The sequence below is a fragment of the Trachypithecus francoisi genome, unplaced genomic scaffold (assembly GCF_009764315.1).
Source record: "Trachypithecus francoisi isolate TF-2019V2 unplaced genomic scaffold, Tfra_2.0 Lachesis_group6, whole genome shotgun sequence".
NCBI classification, from domain to species: domain Eukaryota; kingdom Metazoa; phylum Chordata; class Mammalia; order Primates; family Cercopithecidae; genus Trachypithecus; species Trachypithecus francoisi.
In genome coordinates, this window is record NW_022681471.1 from 28311718 (window position 1) to 28333863 (window position 22146).

The 22146-nt window shown below is 48.4% G+C and overlaps 1 protein-coding gene across 1 annotated transcript; it reads left to right on the forward strand.

The window, feature by feature from the left end:
* FATE1 (fetal and adult testis expressed 1) lies at nucleotides 1-7106 on the forward strand. Its single transcript, XM_033202016.1, has 7 exons — nucleotides 1-236; nucleotides 1280-1406; nucleotides 4123-4163; nucleotides 5066-5106; nucleotides 5296-5402; nucleotides 5814-5892; nucleotides 6539-7106. The coding sequence occupies exons 1-7, from the start codon at nucleotides 131-133 to the stop codon at nucleotides 6668-6670; spliced, it is 633 nt and encodes a 210-aa protein (XP_033057907.1). The 5' UTR covers nucleotides 1-130; the 3' UTR covers nucleotides 6671-7106.
* Nucleotides 7107-22146: the final 15040 nt, after the last annotated feature.

Sequence of the window (22146 nt, forward strand, 5' to 3'; positions counted from 1 at the left end):
CACCCCCAGGTCTGACTATACTTTCCTTGAGCTTCTGTTCCAGGAAGAGGTGATTTTCTGAGTGTGACTCCTCTGTTCCTGGCACCCTGTACATCCTTAGCCATAGCTTACAAGTGAACAGCTGGTTGTGATGGCAGGAGGCCCTCCCAACACCAAGGCAGAGATGGAAATGTCCCTGACAGAAGAACTGAATCATGGACGCCAAGGGCAAAACCAAGAGCACCTGGTGATAGCGGGTGAGGATCCCCTAAAACACCCCTAGGCTACAGCCAACTGTGTAGATACGTGTCTGTACCTGTGCATGTGTGTGTTGGGAAAGGTGCATGTGTGCATGGAAGTGTTTGCACATCTGTGTGTTGGGCGGGCTTTGAGGATTTGTGGGTTGATGGTAAGGGATCTAGGAGAAAAGGGATAGATGATGTGAGCATTTTGCCCCGGGAGGGAGGAGGATGGGAACAACATGTGTGGTCCCTCTGTCTTCCCCGTGTCCAAGCCACCACAGTGTCTGTCGCAAAATACTCAGAGGGCTCAAATTATGAGACCAGAGATCAATTCTCTCTCCCAACCCTCGAATTCATTTTCCTGCCATTTGGAGGAAAATCCAAACTCCATGATCTATAAGGTTGTATCAGCCTCCTCAAAACATTTCATGCTATGATACAGACAGAAAATACCATTTCTATAGCACACAAAGGGATCCAGATCACATTGCATTTCTGTTTGTTCTTACAACGCTCCAAGCCTGCTTCTTCCCCAAAGACCTTGCATTTGCTGTTTCCTCTGTCTGGAATGCTCTTTCCCTCAATTTCCCAGGGCTGGGTCCTTTATTTCTTTCAGGTCCCTGCCTCAATTGTTGTCTCCTACTTTTCTAGGAGGAGCCCTTTCCTTTCACTATGTTACCCTGTTTTGATCATTTATGGAGCCTGCATCTCTCTGTCTGCATTTGCAAGGATAGACCTTCTGTTTTATACCTGTCATTCACCCTTATACACAAACAGATGGTCAGTTCCTTGATAGCTGGAATCTTGTTCTTGGTCATTGCTCTCTAGGTTACTGGAGAGTAACCTAGTCTCGAGCTGAGCCCTCAGGAAATTCTTGTTTAACTTTTGAACAGATGAACAAACTGAGACCTGGGATCAGCTGGTGGACAGTGGTTAATGGGTGCTGAGTGATTCCCAAGAAAGCTGGGGACTCTGTCTTCTTTTTGGTGTGTTTTGTGCCCAAGAAGCCCTGGTACAACTTCTATGGGTGCTCCTGGGGTCTCTGTTCTTCTCTCTAGAAATGATGGAGCATGGATCTCGGTCCCTGGGTGCCTCCCAGAAGAGGCAGAAGTTGGAACAAAAAGCTGCTGGCTCTGCTTCAGCCAAACGAGTTTGGAATATGACTGCCACCCGATCCAAGAAATGGTACTGCATGGGGTCCTCAGCACATGGTGGCCAGGTTGGGGTTGGGAGTACTGGTTGTAGGGGCTGTAGCCTGACCAGGTCAGGCAGGGCTAGACATTGACTTGTGAGGAGGAGGAAGCTCCTGTGTTCCAAGCTGGCAAATGAGGACAGAAAGGTCAGGGTCATCCTTTCCTATGCTTGGGATGCAACCTTGGGAGTTCAGAATGCCTGAAACAAATATTGCATGGGGAGTACATAAATATTTCACTCTGTAAATCCATTGTGTGAAATAACGCTTTCCTGTATTTAAAATTGTGTGTGTGGTGCGTGTGTGTGTATACACACGATAACTCAGGTGAGGCTCCTATGCTTTCTGGCTGTTAAAAAATCCAGTCAAATGGCCTGGCATGGTGGCTCATGCCTGTAATCTCAGCACTCTGGCAGGAAGAGGTGGACGGATCACTTGAGGCCAGGAGTTGGAGAACAGTCTGGCCAACATGGTGAAACCCTGTCTCTACTAAAAATACAAAAATTAGCTGGGCATGGTGGCACATGCCTGTAATCACAGCTACTCAGGAGGCTGAGGCATGAGAATCGCTTGAACCTAGCAAGCAGAGGTTGCAGTGAGCTGAGATGATGCAACTGTACTCCAGTCTGGGCAACAGAGCAAGAGAAAGAGAGAGAGAGAGAGAGAGAGAGGAAGGAAGGAAAAGGAAGGAAGGAAGGAAGGAAAGAAAGAAAGAAAAGAAAAGAAAGAAAGAAAGAGAAATAAAGAGAAAGAAAGAAGAAAGAAATCCAGGAAAGTGAATCTGACCATTTTGTAGCCAGTCCTTTTAAGCTACATTTGACATGGGTGAAGGAATGTTCTAGAACAAATAGTGGCTATACTGTTGCAAATGATATTGGGAAAACACAGTCATTTTGGAGGGGGAGGGAAGCCTGATTATTCTAGAGAATTAAGTGAGTCCCACAGTTCTGTAGCCAATCATTTTAGCTAGCTAAATTCACTGTGGGTAAGGGAAAGTTTTACAAAAATTGTTGTTATGCTGTTGCAAAGGCTGCTGGGAAAAGGCAACAAGATTGGAGAGGGAGGGAGGTCTGACTGACTGCTCCAGGAAATCATGTGAGTCCCACAGTTCTGTAGTCAATTCTTTAAGGTACATTCATTGTGGGTGTTGAATCTTCTAGAAAAATGCTGGCCACATTGTTGCAAAGGATACTGAGCCATTTTGCAGAGGAGGGAGACCTGACTGTTTTAGGGAATCATTAATCCTATCATTGTGTAGCCAGTGTTTTTCACCACATTCAGGTGGATGAGGGAAAGCGTTAGAAAATGGTGGTTTTACTGTTACCACAGTAAAGTTTGAAAGTTATTGGGGGGACAATAAGGTTGGAGAGGGAGGGAGACTTGATTGCTGAAATGATTTATTGGGTAGCCCCAGTAAAGAATGAGAAAAAAGCTTGCAGGTTAGAGATTTCCTGGGAATAAAAATAATTCAAATATTGAGTTGGCTTTTTGTGTCCAAAGACAGAAGCCAAATCAAGTTGCTCCAGGAAGTCAGGCTCCTGCAAGCCACCAATGTCCCTGAGACTAGAGGATATATAATCTCTGGTTTAATTAAAGTTGACTATGAGGGCTAGAGGTAGACTGAAAATATAGACATTATATTGAATTTATAAATTAAATTTAGAAATTTAGAATGAGGAAATCTAATTATTCTATTCTATTCATTCATTCATTCGTTCATTCCTTTATTTTTGAATAAAACAGTTAATGCAACTGTCTCTAGGAGAATCATAATATGCAAAGGTGAGAAAAGTTAACGCTATCCTGCTGACTTGGAAAAAAAGTAGTGTGCCTTTAAAACTACATGGAAATAAAAATGACATTTTTTGAAATGATTACAGAGAGAAGTTGGGACTTGGTGTGTTAACAGCAAACTATGTTATCTGAAACAAACAAAATCCAGCCATCAGCCATTCATCCTTATTTTTTGCCTTCAAATCTCTCAAATTTTTCTTTGTCCTTCTGATTCCAATTTATAGGAAAATCAAGCAATGGTCTGAAAATTTTTCTAAGAGACACCATTGATCAAATTCTAGTTATGGGGTCCCTCTAATTCCCATTATCTTTTTAATGCAATTTTTGAAGTATCTTAAGAAAATAAAATATTGTGACCATGAACTACTGTTCATAAAAATGTTGCACCAATATCTGTGTGCTCCTCTTGAGAGAGATTAGTTGCATTATTGCAACAAACAGAGTGCAGTGGCAAAGTTCCTATGAAAATCCTTTACACAGAAATCGATCCACCTTCAGTTTGATGTTGTCACTTCAGAACAGAAGAGGGCTGCAGATCTTTCTCAGGTAACAAGTGAGCCTTGGTTGTCTATTTTTTTGTAAGAATGAGGCAAATAGAAGAGCTAACCCAGGACTCTGCACGCCTCGGTCAGGCCTTTCAAATGGCAGGCTCTACTTCAGCAGGGTAAGCGGGTAAGGAACTGGCTGTCTCGTGGGGCACCCTGAACCCTGCCAGAATGAAGAGGGTTTTATTTTGTGTCACTTTCACCCCAGCTTTCTTATTCATTTGATTCAGGTTTTGGCTTGGGGGTAAATGCCTGGCTGCCAACCAAGAGTGGGAAGTGTGGATGACTGCTTCATACACAGATCATTAGTTAAGGCCCTGTTTTCCTCCCTCCTCTCCTTTCTTGTGATATGCCGCCATTGTCCTTGCAGGTCTAAGTCCTCTCTGGATGCTGCTGGCAGGGGCCTCCCTTGTCAGCTGAGTCCCATCTGCTTCCCATCCACACTGAGGCCTAGTTTCTCCATGGACACTTCCTGGATTCCAGAATTCTATTGAATCCTTTCATTAGCTGATGCCTCTCATGTTGTCTTCCTTCTTATGGGTTTATACTGTTTTATTATCTTCAGTGGCACTTAGTGGAGCCTTAACAGGAACGAGTGTTAAATATGAGAGACATCATAGTGTAATGGTTAAGAGTATAACCTCTGGACTGAAATGTCCTGGGTTCAAATTACTGCTCTGCTACTTACTAGCTGTGTGACTTGGACAAGTTTATTAACCTCTCTGTGTTTCAGTTTCCCCTACTTTCAAAATGGGATGTTAATGATACCATTTCACAGGGTTGTGATGAGGAATCAGTCACTTAGTATTGGTAAGGGCTTAGAGGATGGCATGGTCCCTGGCATGTGGTGTGTGTTAAATAAGCAGCTTGTGAAATATTTCATCTTGAACTGGAAACCTAGAACTATGATTTGAGCCCAGGCAGGTCTGGCACCAAAAGCCACGCTCTGTTCCTCTATCCTCCACTGACTCTTCAAAGGCATCAGATAGCCCTGGCCCAAGGGCTCTGGGGCAGAGATGTACACACTAGGGAGTTGTTGGCAGATGGATGAAAATGAAAGCCACAGGGATGGCTGGCTGGGCTTACCCAGAGGAGTTGGTGGTTTCCCAGTAGCCAGGGTTCTAGCCTTAGCCCTGACATTTACCATGCATCCTTGGGAAGTAAAGGCACCTCGCCAGACCTCAATGGCCTGGGCTGCCAATCAAGGTGTTACGTTCTCCTTCAGTAGGTTGCTCAGCCTCTCAGCTAATACCTGCATGTGAAAGTTCTTGCAGAGGACAGAGACCCCTGTCACTGCTCTTCTTTTGCCACAGCCTGCCTGGATGACCAAGAGCTACCGAGGAGCATGGTGCAGGTGGGGTGGTGGCCAGCAGCCTGTGTGGAGTTCCCAAGCTTTCCCAGAGGCTTGAAGCTGCCAGCCCTTGATTCCAGAGGCCAGGCACCATGTGACTCCCCATGTGGTGCACCATTGGTTCTGGGCAAACTGGGGAAGCCACTCATGTGGGGCTGGGCAGGCTACTTTACTGATCATTCCTTTCTTCAGGGGTCCCAGCTGCCAATGCCCAGAATGCTGAGACAATCAGGCCATGGGGATGCCCATCTCCAGGAGTACCCTGGCAATTTCCAAGGCATGCGTTTCCATTATGATCGGTAAGAGCTGAGGGTCTGTGGGCCCTGGCTGCTCAGACAGGGCCCAGAGTGGGGCAGAGGGGCTGGTGAGCAGCTTGGCCAGGACGGAGTCATGAGGGCCTGGAATGCCTCCCTGTCAGAGACCATGAGCACCCTGGCTCCCTGCCCATTTGGGGCATCCCAGTGCTCTGTGGGCTAGCCGAGTTGGTCTGGGCTGGGCTGGGCCAGGCTGGCTCAGGCTAGCTCAGGCTGACTCCCAGTCCTCAAGGCCCTAGGCCCTCTTTACCATGGGAGAGGACTGGAGGCTCATAGAGTCACTGTCCAAGAAGATCCCGACCTTACCTGCTTGACCTCACTGCCTTCTTGTGCTCACTGCCAGGTCCTGCCGGGGACCACCAGCAGCTTTGACCCTCTGTCTTTTTTCTCTCCCAGCAACCCAGGGACAGACGCAGTGGCACAGACTAGCCTGGAAGAGCTCAATGTACTGGAGATGGAAGTCATGAGAAGACAGGTGAGGAGGGACCCAATTGGTGGGTGCAAGCAGAATCACAATGCCTTGGAGTAGTCAGGGCTCAACAGCTGGGGTCTTGTAGCCCCTTACAGTCATCATCTTTCCTTTTAGCGCTGGAGGTGGGGCAGATTCCCTTCCTTTTCCTCCTCATCCCCATGGCTCTGACCCAGATAGATGTCCAATCTCAAACCTACTGCTGTCCCTGAGATGCTGGCAGGGAATAGGGGCAGATAAAAGGTGGAGGAAGAGGGAACATACAAGGATAAGTGTTCTATGTCCAGAGAGAGAGTGATACCCAAAGGTCTGAGAGAGGGGTCGCCTTTGTTCAAATCAAACCCAGACCTTCTCAGGAGGAGACCCTTCCTTCCTTGGCTCCCCGGCGCAGCTGGAATGGGCTGGCCTCTTCCAGAGAATGGAAGTGAGCATTAAGGGAGAAGGCAGAAGTAGGGCCTGCAGACGCAGCAGCCAAGTCTTTGGTCCGGCGGACCTGGCCCAGCCCCCTGCTTCTCACTGGGGCACTCCCGGCTCCACCGCCAAAGGGCAGTCAAGCCCCTTCTTGCTTTAACTTTATGCTTTTCCGATGGCTGAGCTGTGGGCTTCTGGAGAAGAGCCTCGCTCAGCAGTCCTGCCTTTGGCTCCTCTGCAGCTATATGCAGTCAACCGGCGTCTGCGCGCCCTGGAGGACCAGGGCGCCACCTGGCGCCAGAGGGAGACCCTGATCATCGCCGTGCTGGTGTCAGCCAGCATTGCCAACCTGTGGCTGTGGATGAACCAGTGATCGCCCCCGCGCGGCCTCCGTATTGGAGCCCTCCCTGCTTCCCCTTCTTTCTTTCCTCTTTCCCCGGGCCGCCATTGCCCATCCCCCTTTTATCTCCCAACAGCCCTCAGGCAGCGTCAGGGTCATTTTCAACACTGGTTAGGCCTCCTACCTGGGGAGGCCAGGTCACTGCATTGTGAGGTCCTGGCTGCTGCGAAGGTGGAGGAGGACTGCATGGGCTGAGATGCCACCCTTTGAAGGGTGAAGAGCATGGCGGCATCTGGACGCCACAGTAATACCTAGTGGCAACCTTGCCGTCCTGGCCTCAGCGGCCCTTCTGTTCCATCCTCTGTGGGCAGGGGTGTGGCTTTGTTTTCCTTCCTTGTTTGTTTCCACCTCGTGCACTGCGCTCTGCGCAAACATCATGCTCAATAAAAGTTCCGCCATAGCAGCAAAACTCTGTGGCTGAGGTTCTTGTGTCCAGCACTCATTTGGGGCAACAGTGGGATTGGGGTGCACTGAGGAACAACAGCTCCTCTTCACAAAGACCTTGTGGCTGGGACTGAGCCTCTGCCATTGCCCCAGGGGCCCTGGTTTCCTCCTCCCTTTCACCTTCCCCGCCTCACTGTCCCCAGCCCCAGCTTTGCAAAGTTCTTCCTGTTGGGCTCATGCAAATGGGTGCTTGTGGGTGTGTGGTTCTGGGAGCATGTCTGGACTGTGTTGCAGGGATGCAATCAGAGGAAATCTCCTGCAAGGGACCAGAAACATTCTCATTTGCACAAGAGGAAATTGAATTCCAGAGGGAGGAATCATGTACCTGGGTCATCCAGCGAGACAGGGCCTGGGTGTGAGTTCTCTGGTGTGAGTTTTCCTGAGTCCTGCGCTAGGGTTTGACCTGCCTCCTGCAGACAGACTCACTGGAGATGAGGTCCTGCCTCAGCTCTGCAGGCTGAACAGGAGCTACACATACCCCGCACCCTACCCACCACACACTCTGGGTCCACAGCCCATGAAGCACACCTCAGGCAGGGTGAATAGCCGGGTCGTCCAGTGGGGCTGAGCCTGAGAGGTGGAGAATGTTGCCTGCCATATGGGGGCCTGACCACAGTGCAGATGTGCCTGGCTGCAGGAGGCTTACAGAAGAGCTGCAACCCCTTTCCCTGGGACCAAGGGATCAACACACATGTCTCTGACCCAGAACTTTCCACTGTCTTTAGTTGCTAAGTGCACCTTCCCTAATCCCCCAAATCTGTCAAGGATTCTCCATCTATAAAGATTGGGGAGTGTGTTAGTCACCAGGTATGAAATGAATGTGTGTGCCTCTGTATGTGAGAGAGAGAGACAGTGAAGAGACAGGGAGAGGAGGAGGGGCGAGGAGAGAAGAAAGGATGGAGGAAGGGAGAGGCAGAGAGAGAGATAAAGTCAGAGACACAGAGTGGCAGAGGGAGGGAAGTTAGAGTAGAGGGAGAGAGAGAAGACTGAGTCCCAGAGCCTGCTCTGCCCCTGCTCCCCCTCTTTCTCTCTGGTCCTCATGGGTTCCTATACAATGAGGGGGTTCTTCCACCCCTGACACTCTAGGATTTGCAATACTTGTAAGATGAGGATGCAGGGCCTCCTGTCAGCCCTGTAGGACACCAGGCATGTGGCCCCTGGAGCCTGGGCCCTGCTCAAAGCACAGAAAAGGACACCTAGGAAAGAAACAGTTGGGAGATTCTCTCTCTGGTCCCAGAGCACAGAGGTAATCAAGTGCTACAGGAAGCCCCTATGCAGAATGGGGAAACAGCAGCACCCAGATATGAGTACTTCTGGCCAGGAGAGCCAAGAGGGCCAGGGAGTACCAGGGGTGTTCCGTGTCCTCTGCAAATGGGCCCTGGGGCCCCAGGAGTCACCCATGGGTTAGATGGAAGACAGGGGGACCTCCTTGCAGGCTGCCCCTCCTCTTCCTTCAGCCTCAGGACAGACCAGGACCCAAGATACAGAGGAATATTAAGGGAACCAGGGAGATGGAGCAGGGGCAGCACGTGCAGCTTCTTGCCGTCAGCCCAGGGCTCCCACTGCCACGAGTCCAGCCTTCACACTGTCTACCCTGGGCTGCCCCTTTCTCCTGCCCCAGTCAGGCCTCACAGGAAGCTCAGAGGAAGAGGAGACTGCAACCGGGAAGGGCTGGGTCTGCCCTTTGGGACCTAAGTGTTTGTGAGCCTGCACAGACATGGACATAGTTGCAGAAAAAGTCTGGCTGAAAATATGTTGTGAAACAAAGGTTCACCCTTGGGAGCAATTTAGCTGAGTTGCAAACAAACAGCATGGCAGTGCCCTGGAGGAATGTCTCCTGAGCCAGATGAGCTCATAAGGAGCCCTTGACTGGGCCTCCACCCTGCCTTTCTGTGTGACCACTTGGCTGGTTCCCAGCAGGGCTGGGGGCCAGTTCCTAGATGGGCATTCTTGCTCTATCTCTAGAACTCCCTGCCCCACCTAGAAGACCTCAGGAAGCTCCTGAGAGGACCTGGAGTCAGAGCTGCCCAGGCTGGGCCCCTCTGCAATGTTCCTTAAGGGGCATGGGGACCATATTGTGGGGGCTGGCACATCTGTGATTCCTGAGCCCCTGGGAGACCCAAAGAGGCTCAGGGGGCAGAGTGCCAGGAGGCAAGTTGGCACCTCCTGCCTGGCCCTCTGGCTCTGACCCACCTGGAGCATTTGCTCATCTGATTGCATTTCTCTGCCAACCTGTCCTTGCCTTGCCCAACCCTCCACCCTGAGCCCACCCCTTCCTTCAGCAAGCCATGAACTTCTCCATGGCAAAGCAGGATGCTGTGGGTGAATGAATGAGGAAGGAACTCATTCTTACTTGGGGGTGGGGGAGGGGATTCTCCTGGCACGCTGTTTATCTGTAGTCTGTGAAGCTTCCCAGGGGCTGCCCAGGCTTAGTATGAGAGGGGTACACATCAGTCCTCCACTGGATCAGTAGCTTCTTGAGGGCACAAGGTAACCTGCATTGTCTTCTGCACTCCTGGAACAAGTAAAGGACTGGCAGGATGGCCTCTGATTAGGGCCCCCAGAGATTGATTCTAGCCCTGGTCTTCCCCTCCTGGCCTTTAGGGCATGCCTTCTGTTGAAAACCTTTCCCTACCAAAGGAAGTCAGTTCTATTCATTGCTTCCTATGGCACATCTACTCTGTGCCATACACGTTGTTTCTTAAAAATGTTTAATTACACAAGTTGTTCATGAACACATTCTCCCCAAAAAGGCAAACATTCCAGGCCTAGCTAACACAGTCCCTTGCACCCCAAGTGCCAAGTCCCTCCACCGAAGTATTTCCCATGGTTTGGTTGGTGCGTATCCTTGCAAACTCTCTATGCTGTTCCATGCAGATTATGCGCACCTGTATGTACCCCAGGCTTTGCATGCAGGATGTCATTTAAGCCACTCCTAGCAGCCCCCTGAGGAAGTGGCTTGTCTTCCCAGCTGGCTGCGCAGGTGGGCAAAGCTTTAATCCTCCATTTATGTAGTTTCCTGCCCTGCCAAGTGGGCCCCTGGTCCTCCGCCAGTCCTGGGCAAAAGCTGAAACTCAATATTCCAGTTCTTTTGTCACAGGCTGGCTTCCTGGCAGCTGGTGGAAGGTGGGAAGAGGAAGGTGGGCATGTGAGGAGGGGTACATGAGGGTGCATGGAGGGGACTCTGGTGTACCCAGGAGCAGCCTGAAATCCTGGCTTCTTGGAAAGGAGCCCAAAGCTCACTGTCCCAAGGGTCTTGCCTTGTTTCCCTTCCCTAACCCCAATCCTTCTTGGAGGCCAAGTCCAGGGGACCTGGCAGAGAAGGTATGGATTTTCCCCCTCAGGCCAGCCCTACCCCAGGTACCTCTTCTCTCAGATTTCTCCCTGGCTTGACCTCAGGTCAGTCAGGTGGACTGGCTGAGATTGTGCCAAGACCTGGAGGCAAGTACACCAGGGCTGTGAGCTGGTGGGGTTGAATCCCCAGACACAAAGCTCTGAGCATGCTCCGTACGAGGGAGAGCTCCTCAGGGAGCTTGGGAGGGGCTGGCTCCTGGATCTGGGCAGGCAAGCAGCTTCCACAGCCAGGCAGCCCAGCATCCAGCCCTCGCCTGCCAACAGCCTGGGGCATACAGGGCCCACAGACAGGCCAGCTTCTCCAGTGGGCAGGTGACACCCTGGAGCAGCATCTTGAGTTTGCCTTAGCTATGGGTATGAGCTCTTCTCGGCCTCTGCCAGCTTCCCCTGTTGGCCTCAGGCAGGGTGGGGCAGCTTTCTGACCTGGAGGCTGCAGCTAATTTGTCAGGGGCTCAAGGGCCCCGCTGGCCTGAGGGGCAGGAATGGCAGGAGATCTCTCTTAGCTCCAGATGCTGATGAGTACCCAGTGGTTTGTCTCTGACTGGAGGTTGTGCAGAAGGACCAACAGATGCTGACTGGTCAGGAGATCCCCTGCCTCTGAAGCCATCTGATTGGTGAGGAAAGGGGCTGATCTTGGGCTGATACCTTTCTGTGACCACAGGCCAGTTGCCTCCATGGGGGTACAGAGCTGGAGTCCGTGAAAAGTGTGTAGGCCCTAGAACCTGGCTTGACATGGGTCTTCATGTGCATGGTCTGCCGAGGGAGCTGAGGAAAGTGGCTGTGTTGGGAAACGTTATCCCTTGTTAAAGGAGTCAAATAAATTATTTGGGGCTCTAGGAGGGTGGAGGCACTGAGTGCCACACAAAGTTTGTCCTGAAGCAGCTGGGACTTTGTCCTTTCCTAGGAGAGTGGCAGGGAAGGTTGCTGGAGAAGATTTGGAGCAGAGGGACTTAGGGCCTGCCAGACAGGCAAGCTTCAGTGGGAGGAAGAGGGGAACCCATGGGCCTTCACTGCCTGCCTGACTCTGCGCATTTCTGGACCCCCCAGCCTCAGAACACGGGCAGTGTTCACTTGGAGCCTATGGGTCTCTGCATATGAGTAGCAGTGGAGGTAGGGGCATGAGTTATGTGGCCTTCTCTCAGGAACCATGCTGGGATTGCAGCCTTTGCTTTTGACTGTTTGAACTGCACCCTGACTTCTTCTGGAGATCCTTAGAGGGGAGCACCCACTTCAGGCCACTCTGCCATTTGGGGAAATGCATGCGGGGTGAAGCCCTTGGAGCTTCTGGCTGAGGGAAGATTCTGGAGCCAGGCAACAGGCCTGGGGCAGAGATAGGCTTCCAGGGCTGCTTCAGGCCTGGCACCCCATTTGGGCCCTCCGGCTGAGCTTGCATCCATCTCAGCTTGAGCTCAGGGTGGCAAGTGTAGGCTCCGTCTATGTGAGACTGTGGCCATAGGAGGCAGCTAGTATTGGAGCAGCCTCATCTCTAGACATCCTGCCAGTAGCTGGGTCCCTGGGCCCCTCTCTCTTCATAGCTGGGCCCCCTCCAACTGCTCCTTAGTACCACTCATCAGTGACCACCTTCTCCAGAGGGAGGGACACTAGTGCTTGGACTGGACACATGCATGTGGCAGACAGAATATGTATCTGGTTGGTCTGCAGGTGTCCTGGTGGCCACGAAACTGCCAAGACCAGCCCTGGCCACACCCCCACTAAGCTCCAACACAAAATGGCCCCATAGGAGATGAGGCTGCAGAGATGGGTCTAGTGACATCCTGAAGGAGTTTGAAAGCCCGAGTGCAGAGTTTGGACTGTATTATTTAGATGATCCTTTCATTCATCCAACAAATACGGACATGATCCCTAATCCTGGCATGCAGCAGGGAACAAAAAAATCTGTAGTTCATTGTCAGGATATGATAAATCTATGATACAAATAAAGTCGGGGAAAAGTGAACATGAAACAAGGTAGATTTGGGAGAGTACAGAGCAAGTTCTGGGAATTCATTCATTCATTCATTCATTCACTTGCCAAATATGCATCAAGCACTTATTACGTGCTTACCATTGGGCTCAGCTCTGCAGATTAATGACTAAAAAAATTAGATGAGTACTTGTCACATAAAGTTTATTTCTAGAGTGAGGTCTTCTTCCATGGGTTTTCAGAGGAGCAACAGACAGGACCAGGTGGAGTCCTATGGAACTCACCCTGGTGGTGTGGAAGGTAAAGGAAAGGAAGAGCTGGGATCTGAAGACAGAGAAACAGTGAGACTGTGACAGAGTCTGGGAAAGGCCCAGGGTAGCAGCAGTCAGAATGGATGGAGAAGAAGATGCTGGAGAGAGATTCCAGCAGAATAATAAATACGATCTGGGGAGCGTGTGTGAGGTATCAAGGATGACTCCTAGGTTTCTGAATTAAGCACATGTGGGGCAAGATGTGCCTTTCTCCGGATAAGGCGCTGGGGACAGAGGAACTGGGGTGGAGGGACAGAAGTTCATGTTAGTTTGAACACATTCGTTCCAGGGGCCCAGTGTCTTCCTCTAGGAGAGGGAGATGGCCCATGGGCACCTGAAGATGTGGAGCTCAGGAGGGGCTTCTCAGTGAGGACAGGAGCATTTAGGGAGATGAGCTACAATCACTAGGATTCAGCCTGTCTTGGGTGGCCTTCTAGGAGGAGCCTCCCCTGGGGTATGGACTGTGTGTGGCTGATGCCAGGTATATTCCCCCAGCCCCATCTTTGTCTGTAAAGAGACGAAGCCTCCCTTGGCAAAGCAGCCCAACCATGGTAAGTTGGGCATAGTGGTGTCCACACTAGAGATTGTAGCCCCCTGTTAAGGTAGTGATCAACCACGCTGGCCTGCCAAGCCTCTTGGGCAAAGCCCTGCCTCTTGTGTATCCTTATGAAGATTTTATTCATTCAACAAGTAGTTCTCAAGGACCTAGTTCATGAAGCTGCTGTGCTGGAGCCTGAACTCAGGGAGGCTGAAGCGACTCAGACTCAAAGGCCTACTACCTGCCTAGTGAGTGCCGGGCATGCTCTCCACCTCCAGCTCCTGCAGCTCACCTTATCACAGCGGGGCCCCCTCCCACTGTCCCTCCTGAGCCTGGGCACAGGGGTCACGGCAGCTTCAGTTTCACACTCAAAAGTCAGTCCAGGAGCCTGCTGCTTCCAGTGCAGTTCTGACCATACCTCTCTTTTTAGTACTTGTGCACTTCCTGGCTCCTTTTGCCTTCTAAACTGGCCCTGTGACTGAGTGTGCTTTTGGAGCCAAATTGCTTAGGTATGAATCTGTGCAATGGGGACACTACTCTTAGTAGTGTCAACTTTGTCAGGTTGTCATGAGGATTAAATGAATTAACTTATGTCAAGTACTTAGCACAAGGTAGCTGCTCCATGAATGAGAACCTGCCCCTGAATCACCAGATTCCAGCTTCCTGTCAGGGATACCCACTGCTTCCTCTGGGACTTCGCTATTGCTGCTCACCCACATACCTCCCTGCTTCTCTGCCTGCCTGCCCTACTGCCCTCCCCGCCATGATGTCTATGATTCTCCCCTGTACTGTTCTCTGCCTGCCACCCAAGACTTTTGCCACTGCACTGGAAAATATCTGATATTAAAACATAACAGATATTGACTATCTGGGGGACTAGTTTCTAGCTAAGACGTGTAGTATCTCTAGGCTGTCAACCATGAAAAAGATCCCTTCCCAGTATCAGTGGAAAAACTTTGGCTTGACCTGGTATTAACTTGAACCTGAAACCAAAATGGGTAGGATTTTTGTTGCTGCTGTTGTTTTAAAGTAATATTTTATTTTATTTTATTATATAGCCCTATAACCTCTCTTCCCAATTACAGACATCACATACTACAATACAGAATATTGGACACTATAAAAAATACACAAAGGAAAACAATTTCCCCACACCCTCAGAATTGAGAAATAAAGTCTTGATCTTGTGAGTTTATGTATCTGTGTGTGAATATATATCACACATGCATGTATGGACTACGTTATTAACATAACAGAACTTTCCATTTTGAAACCTGCTTTCCCCCTGACAAGAAGTAGTCTTTTACAATAGCAATACCATTTTAAGAGCTGCATTGTATTCCACCCTATGGTCTTGGTTCACTCGGTTAATTGATTAATTCATTAAAATATATGTTACTGTGACTAGTATCCTTGCATCTGTGTTTTTGTGATTTTACTGTTTTTATTTTTTCAATATATTGATTTGTAAGATCTCTGTTTATAAAAAAATCTTTTTCTTTCTCTGTCAATTTTTTTTTCAGTTTATTGTATTCTCTTAAATGTTGGGTTAATGTGAATTTATGTTCAATGTTTTCTTTCATGGTATTGTCTTTCTAACTCAATATCATATAAAATGTTTCCTACAGTTTCATCATCACAGTTTCGTTGTTTACATTAAATTTTTTTGTTGATACATAGAGATTATAAATATGTGGTACATGTGACATTTTGGTGCATGCATACAATGTGTAATAATCAAATCTGGGGATACTCATAATCTCACACATTTATCATTTCTTGTGTTGGGACTATTTCAAATCTTCTCTTTTAGCAGTTTTGAAATATGCTATGAATTATTAACCATAGTCTATTTAAAACATTTCTTTTAATTCCCAGTACCTATGCACTTCATTTATTTTTCTTGCTTATTGCACTGGCTAAGAAATCCAGCACAGTACTGTTTAGAAATGGTGACAATTTACTTACTTTTTAAAATTCCTTTTTTAAATTTTACTTTAAAAATTTGTTTTTCTTTTGGAGAGAGAGTCTTACTCTGTCTCCCAGGCTGGAGTGCAGTGACGCGATCTCAGCTCACTGCAACCTCCACCTCCCACGTTCAAGTGATTCTCGTGCCTTAGCCTCCCGAGTAGCTGGGATTACAGACGCCTGCCACCACGCCCAGCTAATTTTTGTATTTTTAGTAGAGATGGGGTTTTGCCACATTGGCCAGGCTGGTCTCGAACTGCTGGCCTCAAGTGATCCACTTGCCCCAGCCTCCCAAAGTGCTGGGATTGGAGGCGTGAGCCATCATGCCCTACCTAAAATTCCTAATCCCATGAAAAAAGAAAACAATTTCTTAATATTGAAATAGATTATAATGTATATATAATATATATTTATATTTATATATTATATGTATTTCTATGTATATATTAGGAATAGAAAGAAGGTCCTTTCTATTTCTGATTTCATAAGATATTTAAAAAGTAAATAGGTTCTGAATTTTGTTCAATATTTTTTCTATACCAATTGAGGTAATGTAATTTTTTCTCTTTTAACTAGATCAAGTATTCTAATTATATTGATTGAATCATTTAAGTCCTTATCGAGCTTCTTCTGCTTTTCTGTCAAGGATGGGCTGGGCTGTATAAGAAGCTGGGACGTCTGGTTACTTGGAGAAACCGGTTTCATAAGCCACTCCCTCACCAATCCCACTCCCCAGGAAGACCCCCTGCATCTGTTCTCCCCTGCTCACTGCTTCAGGCTCAGCACTTCCCTTTTCTGAGCTCTGTCTTCTGAGATTCCTCAGAACTTCACCAAGATCTAGCCTTTATGTCTTTTTCCCTCTCTCTCTCCCTCTCTTCCTTCTTTCCACCAACATATATGCAATGCTTTTCAGGAGCCAGCCTCAGTGCGGTGCAGGAATGTAATGGACAAGAACACAGACACTGATGCCTGCCCTCAGGCAGTACATACTCTAGTGCAGGCAGTATTGGCAAGAAGGGTGGCATAGTCTGAACACAGGCTTCACCCCAGGACCTGAGAAACTTGGCAGAAAGCTGTGGACAGGGAGAAGGAGCCTGGGCATGCTCTTCAGGGAGAATTTAGAACGCCAAGCCACCCTGAAAGCCAGCAGTTGAGGGTCTGAAGGCCCAGTCAGTCACAAATGTCTATCTGTCAAAGGGCTGATGGTGGCGATGAATAGTGTGACTTGAGGCAAGATGAGCTGCAGCTTTCCAAGGGCACCCAGAGAGTAATGTCCAGTTGGAAGTTGGAAGGAAAGCTTGAAGCTCAGCAGAGAGGTCTTGTTGTCACCTGTACCTTTGTTAGTGGATATTAGATGCCATCCACACTTTTGTGATTCAGTGCATAATGCGTCTTCTTTCTCGGGCAACTGTTACGATTTCCCTATTATCAGTGGATGTGGGCACTTTGATACTCATATGCCTTGGTGTAGTTTCCACTGACACTTTGCTTTTTATTGTTGCTGTTGCTGCTATTGTTGTTTTCTGATTGTCTTTTCTTTCTGTGCTACACTGTGGATAGTTTCATTGTCTAAATAAATACTGTAAATTCATTTTAAAATCAGTTTGTCTGTACGTGCACTAATTCCTTCTTCTGCAATATCTGATCTTCTGTGAATCCCACATAGTGTAATTTTCATCTCAAAAATTGTAGTTTTCATCTTTAGAAATTTGAGTTGGGTCTTTTTATATATTTCATGGCCCTACTTAACTTTTTGAACATATAGAATACAGTCGTATTAGCTGTTTTCATATTCTTGTGTACTAATTGTACATCTGTGTCAATTATGGGTTTACTTCAATTGATAAATTGTTGCCTCCTCATTATTGGGAATTCATTTGCATGGCTGATAATTTCTGAGTGGATGCCACATTGTGATTTTTACTTTGTTGGGTGCTGTGCGGTTTTGTACTTCTAGAAACATTCTTGAACCTTGTTCTGGTGTGAAGTTAAGTTAATGGAAAGAGTTTGATCCTTTTGGGTTTTGCTTTTAAGATTTTTCAGTAGGACTAGAACCATGCTCAGTGAAAGGAACAGTTATTCCTCATGAGTGAGGCAAGCCCCTTCTAGGTACTCTACCCAATAGCCCATGAACCACTAGGTTTCCAGTTTGACTGGTGGCATGAGGCACTATTCCAGGCCATGTGTGAGAGCTGGGAACTGTAATGTCTAATTTGGGGGGATGGTTCTTTCCTAAGTCATGGATAACCACCTCATTGGTGTATGCAAATAAGCACTCAGATGGATACTTGGGAAAGACTCTTTGCAGGTCTCCAGAGCTCTCTCTGTGCAGCTCTCTCCTCTGCAGTACTCTGTTCTGCAAACTTTAGCTGCTTTGGTCTCCTTTCATTCTCTTCTCTGTCCTTAACCCAGGAAGTCATCCATCAGGTTCCACCTGCATTCTCCTCTGTGCCATGGCCTGGAAACTCTCACAAAGGAGTAATCTGGGGCAGTCACAGGATTCACATTTGGCTCCTGTCTCTTAGGGATGGCTGTCTTTTGTTGTCTAATGTTTTTAGTCTTGAAAACTGTTGTGTCGTATATTTTTTATATGTTTGGTTATTTCATTCCGGAGGAAAAATATGATCCCTGTTACCCCATGTTGGCTAAGAGGAAAAGGGTGGCATGTTCCTTTAAAATCAAATAATTGATACAGCAGAATCCTATGCTGTACAATGAAAGTAAAAAGAGAGGGAGTAATGGACTGGGAAAAATGCAGGTACCATGCATAGACTACTCATTTAAAACTTATTTATTGAACACCTACTATGTTCCAGGCACTGAGAAAAGATGGTAGCTTTGATTAACGTGGTAATGGTGGAGATAAAGTGATTGGATAAGAGGTATGTTTTTAAGGTAGAGCCCATATGATTTGCATATATGTAGAGTCCATGGGGTATGAAAAAAAGAGGAGTCAAGGATGATGCTAAGGTTTGTGACCGGAGTAACTGGGAGTATGGCTCCCAGTTATATGGCTTTGCCTTTACTGAGATGCAGATGATTATGGAAGGATAAGCTTTTGAGGGGAAGATAACTCACTTTTGGACATACAGAACCTGAGATGCCTATTCAAAATCCAAGTGGTTATGTGAGGAAGGTAAATTACTGTCCATGGATAGGTTGAACTGGTTTTAAGAGTTTGCAAGTCATCAACATACAGATGTATTTAAAGCCATGAGACTGGAGAAGGAGGTGATGAAGAGAGAAAAGACAAGAAGTCCATTGAAGGACTGAGTTTGGGACACTCCGACATTTAGAGTTGGGGAAGAGGAGGAGGCCTCTTCAAAGAACATTGAGAAGTGGCCAGTGAGGTAGGAGGAGAACGAGGGGAGTAGAATCCATTATTTCAAGAAAGATGGAGTGGATAAACTGTTAGACGCTGCTCAGAAACAGAATAGAACATGAACAGACTTGCGATAAATCGTGTTCCTATCTGTCTCTTACTCTGGGAGCACCACTGAGATCGAGACTGCCAGACTCTTCTTTCTAACTCAGCACCCAGCAGAGGACCCGGCACATAGTAGGTGTCTTGGGTATGTGTATGAGATAGATGAGTGAATGAATGGGCCATGAACTGAAACTTCTAATCTTGGCTATATGATGAACTTGTTCCTTCTCTCTCTGACTTGACTTCTAGAGGAAGGAATTTTCCTCAAAACTCTTTCAATAAACTCCTTGACCAGGCTGGTTTTTCTTTAAAGTCTTGGGCTGGCTGCTCAGCTTGTGGATAAGGAGAAAAGAAGCCTGCAACTCCACCTTGACTGTGTTTGGACTTTTTATCAAATAATCATGCCTTATTCTAGGCTGTTAAACCACCCTCCTTGAGAATCCCACTGCTCATCTAAGATCTGTTGCCCATCTCTGTTCTCTTTGGTAGGTACATGGTCTGTTGTCTTCCTTGCCAAGCCTTTTCTTGTCCTCACACTTGTTTGGTATCCCCTGTCTCTCTTTGCAGCAGCTATTGCAAATGTTCTGGCCTCCTCCAAAGTCTGCACCTACTGCTGCCTGGTGTCTCTGAAGATGAAACCCCCCGCATCCTTCCCATTTCACTTAGAACACTGGGGTTTTGCAAGAGTGAATCCCTTCAACTGTCTCGTGGCCTGTTTCTCAGCAGCCCCTTCCCATTGTCCTGGATCTGTCTCCTGTCACTTCCTCTGGTACCTGAACCTTCCCATTCCACCCATCTTTCATGGGCTCCAGCCTCAACTGGAGTTGCTCACAAGCATACATATTTTTATTATCTGCTGAATTCCTCCTCAAAACCTTTCAGCTTGCTTTATTATCTTCTTGACATAGAATAATAACAGCAACAGCAAGACAGAGAGCCTTTGTCAGCCCCACACCCTCCTCCAGTTCCCACTCTATCTTTCCTCTTTTTCTTGGTCAGTCTCTTAGAAAGACTGAGCTATGTGCTCTATCTCTTGTCTGTCCCCTCCTACTCCTCGCTTGAAACTTTGTGAAACAAGCTCTCTTTCACCACCACTCCTTGACGCTACTCTTGATAAGGTTCCCCAGAGAGGCCCCTATTGTTCCACCCAGTGCCCGCTCCAGCTCTCATCTTAAGGGCAAGGAGTATCTGGCACAGAGCACTTATCTACCTGATATGGGAGCGGGGCATTGGCCTTGCAGACAGCTCCCTTCCTGAAAGTCTGCCTTCCCTGGGAACTCCTTCACGTTTCTCATACTCCCAGCCTCATTCCCCTTCACTCACTCAGCCCCTCAGCTATCTTTCATGGTTGCAGTTCCCCAGAGCTCCACCCTTAGCTTTTTTCTCTGCTGTCATGATATGGGGATGGATACATCCCCCTGAGAGCTTTACCTGCAATGTAAACTCTGGTGCTCATGTGCCCCCTCCAGTCCAGACCCCAGTGAACGCTGGGCCATCTGGAGTCCACTGCAGCAGGCCTGGAGAGCCATGTTGAAGGCTTGAGACCAGTCCAGGGCCTTGGGGATGGAGGGCAATGGGTGGACAGAACTTTGACGCTTTTTGTGGGGGCAATCAACTCAGGACAGAGGCTGCTTGGATGTGATAAAGGAAACAAGGAGTTATGGTTGACACCAGGCTTCCAGCTTGAGTGACTGGGAAGAGGGTAGGCCCCTTTCAGAGGTGGGTAACTTTGAGGAGGAGCTGATTTGACGCGATGGTATCTGGAGCCTTGGGACTTGAGGTTTCCTGGAGAGGGTGTATACATGAGACCCACCAGTCCAACTGCCTTATTTCCCGCAAGCAGCCTGAGGGGCAGTTTCTGACAAAGAGGAGGGTATGCAGGCAGTCAGGCTCAGGGACGGGTCTGTTTCCTGGTACAGAAGGAGCAGGGTCATAGGGTGGGGGGAATCTGTCTTTGTGGCAGAACCTTAGAGAGGGTGTGAACATATGCTCTGCCCCCAGCACTGGCCTGGCCCTGGATTACAGCCCTTTTGATCTGCCAGCTTCAGCTTCAACACCAGCTTTTCCAGGAGGCCAGCCCTGAAACTCTGGTGCGAATGGCTCTGGCTTTGTTTGTGTTGCCTGGAACTTTTTGTCTCCATGGTCTGCTGTCTCCAGGGTCCAAGCAGGGACTCAGCGATGCTGGTTCCTTTCCCGCAAGTGCCCTCATTACTATCTTGGTGCCATAGTCCCACAGAGAGCACCAGATGAGCATCTCTGAGGTTGTTTGACATACCTGCCATTGCCATGGTGATAGCTTCAGAGGCTGGAACAAGCTTGGGCGGGGACTGAGGGAGCTCCCGGAACAGCTTCCAGACTGTGTGGGTCCAGCAGCATGGGCTGTGGGAAATCTGGGGGTCATGCTGACCATTTCTGGCCACACCTGGTAGGGCATGCCAACCAGCCCTGGCAGGGAAGAACTCCTCCAAGTATCTCCTGACTCTGTGGCAAAAGACACTGTGGGACACAATCTCCTGTCCCTCCTCTAGATTGCTACCTCCTGGGCTATTCCTTCTCCATCTGTTTTGTGGGCACCTCATCCTCTGCTCAACTCTTAAATATTGGGGTTCTCCACAACTCTGCTCCAGACCCTCACTTTGTCTCCTCTTTCTTTGTGATCCCACCGACTCTCTCCATTGCTCCCCACATGCACTCCTTCTCTGAGTCCCATCCATTCTCCTTCCTAGATAGTTACGCACTCTGCCTTCTTGTCTTGGGCTCATCAGTACTGTTGTCCAGCCTCCTTCCTGCCCCAACCTTCACTCTTGCTCTCCCTCTAATGCAGGCTCCACAGAGCAGCCAGAGGGATTTTTCTGGCAAAGAACACTGCCCTTGTCCCTCTCCTGCTCTGCGCAGAGGAGAGAGCCCTCATTATTAAACTATCAAAGCGAAAACAAAACAAAATGAACAAAAACTGTTTAAGCCATCTCCCTGTGCCTTCGCTTTGCAGATGTCTGGCACATGCTTAAGTTGCCGAGCAGTTCCAAGTCAGCCACTGCCCCAAAGCCCTGGCCCAAGGGAGGAGATATGTCTCCCTGGCCCAGAGTAGCTGCTCTCTACCCCACACCTCCCCAAGCCACCCAGATTTCTGGTTCTCCTCACTGGAGACCACCTCAGAGCTTATGCTCCTTAGGGAAGAGGGAAGCTATTCTGGGTCAGGAGATGCACTTCCCCCTTGGGCCAGGGCTTTGGGGCAGTGGCTGCCTTGAGCTGCTTGGCAGCTTACGTATGTGCCAGACATCTGCAAAGTGAAGGCACAGGAAGATGGCTTAAACAGTTTTTGTTTGTTATGTTTTGTTTTAGCTTTGATAGTTTGTATGTAAAAAAAAAAAAAAAAATACTGGGGTAAAATAGAAAAGCAAACACTTTTTGTAGTTTAGCACTGTTTCCATTTGCAATTACATATTAGGGTTGGGGGAGTACCCTCATTTTCTTGGCCCCTGG